At 48.3% G+C, this 6,332-nt stretch overlaps 1 protein-coding gene across 1 annotated transcript; it reads left to right on the forward strand.

The window, feature by feature from the left end:
• The first annotated feature begins 1,549 nt into the window (after positions 1-1,549).
• On the forward strand, positions 1,550-6,021 carry LOC133758884 (olfactory receptor 2T27-like). Its single transcript, XM_062190018.1, has 2 exons — positions 1,550-1,578; positions 5,109-6,021. The coding sequence occupies exons 1-2, from the start codon at positions 1,550-1,552 to the stop codon at positions 6,019-6,021; spliced, it is 942 nt and encodes a 313-aa protein (XP_062046002.1).
• The last annotated feature ends 311 nt before the right edge of the window (positions 6,022-6,332 follow it).

The raw sequence follows: 6,332 nt of genomic DNA on the forward strand, positions 1-6,332 counted from the left end.
TTGTTGTCAACCTGGCACTGAGTTCTGATTTTGGCCATGGTTGTAGACACTAAGCACGTCAGCAGAACTGTGGAAATTCCACCCACAAACCAGGTGTTTGCCTTGCCAATAGCCAGTGACAGCAGGGCAGGTATTGCTATCCTAGAGAGACTGAGTTTCCATGCATAGGAGCCCAGTGCCATGTGTGCAATCAAGTGGAAAGGACGGCCAACCTTCTCACAGTCCCAGATATTCTTCATGGAGTTGGCTGCTTGTGCCAAGTTGCTCACTTTGGGGAACACCTCACCATGTCTGAATGCATCCTCAAACCCCAAGCTCAGGTTGTTTTGTTGATATGAATGATGTGAGTTTTTGTGCCTTCCAAAGAATCTCCTTTGACTCAACTAAAGGAGCTCCAGTCTTTCCTTTTCATCTAGAATTAGCGAAGGTTTCCTTCAATGAACCCCATGCAGCCTACTCAGCTGCCACAACATGCATTTCTCGCCTGACTATTGCACAGGACACAACAGAAATACCCCTGGCAAACACCAGCTTGGGGGAGACAAAATTCACTCAAGGAAACAAGAGCAGGTCAAGAGCTGGCTTTCTCAGCTATGGTACTGTGCATCTTTGGGCTGGTTAATTTTGCTGTGTGCCTATTCTGTGCATTACAGGGTGCTAACAACTTCCTGGCCTCTTCTCACTCAGTGCCATTATCAACCCACATGACCTCACTGTGACAACCAAAATTGTCTTCTCACTCTGGCAAGTGTTCCCTGGGGCAAACCCATCCTAAGAACCTCTGGGTTACAGTCCTGGTCCCCACAATTGCTCTCATTTCACCTGGAGGGCTTGTGCTCTCCACCTCCTGAGCCCCACCCAGAGTTCCAGAATTGCTGGCCCAAGGTAGAACCTAAGGAGGCACTTGATCCAGGGACCACCCTTTGCCTAAGGAGCCTAGGGGGTGCGTCTGATTGGCATGGCTGTTGTTCCTGTGTTCCTGTGTCATTGAGACCCCTAAGTCAGCTGTTCCCAGATTAGCTGCAGGTTAGAATCACCCAGAAATCTTTCAACTCTTCCAAACAGTGAGGAGTAGGCATTGCTATTATTATTATTTTGAGCTCCCCAGATCATTTGAATGGACAGGTCTGGAGACCTCTGCTCTAGACACCTTTACCTCATCTGTGATGTGAAGATTTGGGACTAAGGGACATGACCTCCCACATGTGCATCCTCTAGGGCTCAACAGCAGGGCTAATCGTGAGCATTCCTCAGAACCAGGTACTCCTACTGTCCTCACAAAGGGAAAGGGGACAAACACAACTACAAATGCCTTCCACAGGGGACGGAACACTAAAAACAGGCTTCAGCTCCTCTAAAAGCAGTACCATGAGAAGAGGCAGCCCTAGGAGGAAAGTGGGAAGATTCTGGAGGTGCTCTGTGTAGGAGACAAATGTCACAGTTTCCATGTGAACTTCCCCAGGGACCTCACCAGGCTTCTGAGCCTCAGCCTGGAGAACAAGAAGGATGCAGAAGAAAGAAAAACACCAACAAGAGACAGAGATTATTGATGGAGGCTGTGGATTGGGTCAATGTGAGGTGAGTACACAGTGGGAGGTACAAGAGATGGGCAATCACTCAACTCCTGCCCTGTGCCCTGTGCTTGCAGCCCCAAAACTGACCACCATGGGAAGTCACAGAAAGGCAATTCCATAACTTCTCTTCTGTTGAACTCCCAGCAGTTAGAGTCTCTGGCCATCTAGAAGGTGACTTTTTTTTTTTTAGGTTATCACTGCCTTTCCCATAGAGAGATATCCTCAGTTGAAAAAATTAAGTTTGTGCCTTACGAAAATCAGCCAAACTGTAGGGACATCAAATATAATTGAATCATAACAGGAAAGCCAGAGGGTAAAAAGGAAAGTCTGGTGCTGGATATAACTCCCCACCCAGAATCGACCATTTGTGTCCAGGACTTCTTCCTTTTCCTTCATTCTAAAGCACTTCAGTGCCGACTATTGCCATTTCTGATCTGGGCATGCTGAAAGACGCTGGGGTAGAAACACATATTCTCTTCCTCTGAAAGACAGTGAGAAAGAAAGCAAATCCACCTAAATATGATTCAGAGACACCCCATGCGCACATATGTACACACAAAATGTACATGTAAAATACATACATACCTGCACAGGCACACATCCTGCATTCATTGCAATCCTGAGAAACTGCCATGAGAAGAAAACTCAACAGTGCCAAGACAGCTGAGGAAACATTTCTGAGAGCAGGCACCAAGGCCAGCCCTGCGGAGGGGTGTTGGGTGCAGATGGCCAAGGCAGAGGGCAGCGACAGAGGTGGCGATGTTCCTTCTGGTAAGCGTGTTTCTTTTGCCTGCTCACCACACACACTTACAGTCAGTCCTCCAGCATTGGCTCAGGCCACTGTGCACCACATTGTATGCAGAAAGTCACAGAAAGCAGGAAACCGTCCCTTGCTGCAGAAATCTGCAGTCTACATGGAGAGATTCCATGTGCAGCAGAGGAACCTACCCAATCACAACAAACACTCCCCTCTCCTGGAAGATCTCTAGGAGGGAGAGGCTAGGGGATCTTTGCATGGAGGTATACGTGTGGATTGTGTGATTATTGTGCAAAACGCATTCGCTTAAATGAGGAAAGGAAGAGCTCTGATGTTTATTGCACACCTGTTACAGGAAAGGCACAGCATCACCATTCTCACTCAATATTTAGGATAACCCTGAGAAGTGGACAGAACGATCTCTTTTATGGGGCCAGGCACAAGCTGGGGTTATCATAGTGGCAACAGTACTGATATTATTAGCAGTTCACCCCCAAGTGGCACATTGCTCCCCCCAAGCACTCCATATGTATTAACCACTTGGTGCATCCAACATCCCTAACAATTTTCAAGGTAAAGAACCTGAGGCTGAGGGACTTGTCCAACCAGTTTGGAAATGGTGGAGCTGGGGCTTCAACCCCAGCAGCCAGGCTCCAGAGAGCAGGTGCTGAATCTTAGTGCTTTAAATTGGGTAAAACCAGAAAGAACATTCAGTAAAATAAAGTGTCAAAATATTACAGACATCAAACGGGTGGCTCAGAGGAGAGGGGGAGAAGGAAATGAAATGATGGGGAAGGTGACAAACAGGATGCAGAGGTTCCCAACCAAGGGTGACTGTGGCCTGATGGGGACACTGGGGGATGTCTAGAGACCATTTTGGTTATCACAGCCAGAGGGTTTCTATTAGCATCTAGAAAGTAAGGCAGTGGGATGCTGCTGAATACCTTGCAAGGTGCAGGACAGTGCATGAAACCACCCACTGCAAAATGCCAATTGCGCCAGAACAGTCAGAGGACTTTGGGTCTTGCCTAGAAAGTCAGTGTTTGTTGATCCAAAAATAATTAAATGGAAGAGTTTTCTGCACAAGGCCCACACTCTTCAACAATAAAATTGCAGTGGGGGAAAGTGTTGGACACAAAATCCAGTGGTCTGAGTCATCTGAGACACCAAGCAAGACATGCGCCTACAAGGAGCCCAAACCAGAATGATGCAAGGACATTCTTTTTGGGAAAATATTTTAAAAGGAACCTGGGATTTTGCTTTCATTCAGATATGGTGAGGCCAGCAACTCGGAAGACAATGCCACAGAGAGACGGTTTGTCAGTCAGGGTCCCTGAGAGGAAGCAGCGTGGCATGCCACACAAGGCTGCATGGGAAAGCAGGAGGGGCAATCAGGGGGCAGAAGAGTGGAGACGCGGCAGGCAAAAGCCTGTTCTGTGGTTTTCACAGTAAGGAAGGGAGGAGTCAAGACAGTGTGACGATGTCGGCGGGTTCTGGGCTATAAGGGGTGACTGAGGGCAGGGGTAGTGTCTCAAATGCAAGGAACCTAATAAAACAAGGCCCAGAAATGATAAATGTTCAAGGAGAGGAAAATACTAGCTACCTTTATTCGAACGTTGCACACTGATACATGTATAGAATTATACTGTGCCCCTTTAACATGTAAAAGTATCACGGTCATTTCAAGAAAGTTTTTTTAAGTTAAAACACAGGGGGAAAGGAGGCAGGAAGGTGCGGTTGGTATGGGATCCATCAGATTGCACATGCAAGGCACACTTTCAGAGGGCAAGTTTCTGCACCTGAGCACAGAAGTGCAAGGCTGAGACTCCAGAGAACCAAGGCAACAAGAGGAAAGTGCACAGCACGAGTCTTCCAGCTGGTCAAATTCACCTGCTGGTCAGACACAATCGTTCCAACTATTTTTCTAAGATGTATTGTATTCATTATAAAGGCAAAGTGAAGTGACAGAGAGATGGAAAGACAGAGAACGAGACATTCTATGTGCTGGTTCACTCCCTAAACGGCCACAATAACTGGGACTGGGTTAAGCAGAAGCTAGGAGCCCAGGATTCTATCCTGTCTCCTATGTAGAAGTCAGGGACCCAAGTAATTGGGTCACCTTCCATTGCTTTCCCAGGCACATTGGCATAGAGCTGGATCAGAAATGGAGCAGCCAACACTCAAAGCAATGCTCAGATGTGGGATGTCAGCATTGCAAGCATCAGCTTAATCTGCTGTGCCACAGCACCAGTCTCCAGATTCCATCTATTTGTGAGAGAAATCTACCACCTAGACCCTCACATAAATAAGACTTTTCAACAAAATAATCTGCATGTTTGTGGGCCTAGTTTTCTGATTAGGCATAAGAACAAGGGTTTTATTTTTTATTTGTGCATTCACTTGCTTATTTAAGTACCAGAAATATCACTGCATATTTTACAAAACTCAGAGCACTATAATATGCTGTTATTTCTCTAGCTTTTTGAAGTGGAAATTTAGGTCACTGGTTTTCACTGTCTCCTCTTTCTAGCACACACATTTGAAGTTATAAATTTCCCTCTGAGCACTGCTCTGCTGCAATCATGTTTTCATGTAATTTTTCATTACGAAATAATGTCAACCCCACAGAAACGCACAAGAGCATCTCAGAGGACTTCTGCTGCTCTTGTCCAGCCTCCCCAGCCATTGACCCTCTGCATCTTCATCCATCGCCCCTCCCTGTCTCTGAGTGACTGTTTTTCTGCCCTTTGTGAGCCGGTTCACTTTCCTCCCCACAGTGAGGATTGGCAGGAAGCAGGCAGACAGCCCTGGAACTACTCCTCTGCCTCTGGCTTTGTTCTCACCAGCCTTTTTAACAACAGTCAGATGCACCTGTTCCTCTTCAGCATGGTAATGTTGATCTACCTCCTCGCCATGGCCGGCAACACCTCCATGGTCCTCCTGATCTGGGCCGATGCCCGGCTCCACACGCCCATGTACTTCCTTCTCAGCCAGCTGTCCTTCCTGGACATCTTCTTTACTTCAGTCACTGTCCCCAAGATGATAGTGGGCTTCCTCTTCGGTTGGACGAGCATCTCATTTGAGGGCTGTGGGGCACAAATGTTTTCCTTCATGTTCCTGGGAGCTGCAGAGTGCCTCCTGCTGGCCCTCATGGCCTATGACCGCTACGTGGCCATTTGCAACCCTCTGCACTACCCAGTGCTCATGAGCCGCCGGGTCTGTCTGCTCATGGTTGTGGCCGCCTGGCTTGGAGGGTCCCGCAATGCCTTTATCCAGACCTCTATGACCCTGCAATTTCCCTACTGTGGCTCACGGAAAATTGCCCACTTCTTTTGTGAAGTGCCCTCACTGCTGATGTTGGCCTGTGCAGACACCAAGGCTTACAAGCAGGTATTCTTTGTGACCAGGGTGGTAGTGCTCCTGGTGCCCATTACATTCATCACCAGCTCCTATGCCCTCATCCTGGCAGCTGTGCTCCGGATGCACTCTATAGAGGGGCGTCAGAAGGCCCTGGCCACCTGCTCCTCCCACTTAACAGTTGTCAACCTATTCTATGGGCCCCTTGTCTACACCTACATGTTGCCCGCACGCTACCACTCACCTGGCCAGGATGATGTAGTGTCTGTCTTCTATACTGTTCTCACGCCCATGCTCAACCCTCTCATCTACAGCCTCAGGAACAAGAAGTGATGGGGGCAATGAAGAAGGTGCTAGCAAAGGGCAGGGTTAGAACCAGGGAACAGGGAGGGCTGCCACTGTGCTGCAGGGTACCAGCAGCCATTTGCTAGGTAAGTATCCCACAGGTACAACTGTGCAAAACCTGACTTCTCTACTTTCAAACCAGCTTCCTACTAACGCACCTGGGGAGGCCCCTGCCCCCATGCAGGAGCCCCATGGAGCTTTAGGCCCTGGCTTTGACCATGAACCAGTGGATAGAAGATCACTCGCTTCTTCTCCTTCCCTCTCCCCCTCTTCCTCCCTGCCACTCTCCTCTCTGCCTT

This window comes from Lepus europaeus, chromosome 4 (genome assembly GCF_033115175.1).
Source record: "Lepus europaeus isolate LE1 chromosome 4, mLepTim1.pri, whole genome shotgun sequence".
NCBI lineage: Eukaryota > Metazoa > Chordata > Mammalia > Lagomorpha > Leporidae > Lepus > Lepus europaeus.

Coding starts and splice junctions, on each gene's coding strand:
- LOC133758884 (XM_062190018.1), top strand. CDS start 1,550: ATGGAGGCTGTGGATTGGGTCAATGTGAG. Junction 1,579..5,108: donor GTGGATTGGGTCAATGTGAG/GTGAGTACACAG, acceptor TCCTCCCCACAG/TGAGGATTGGCAGGAAGCAG.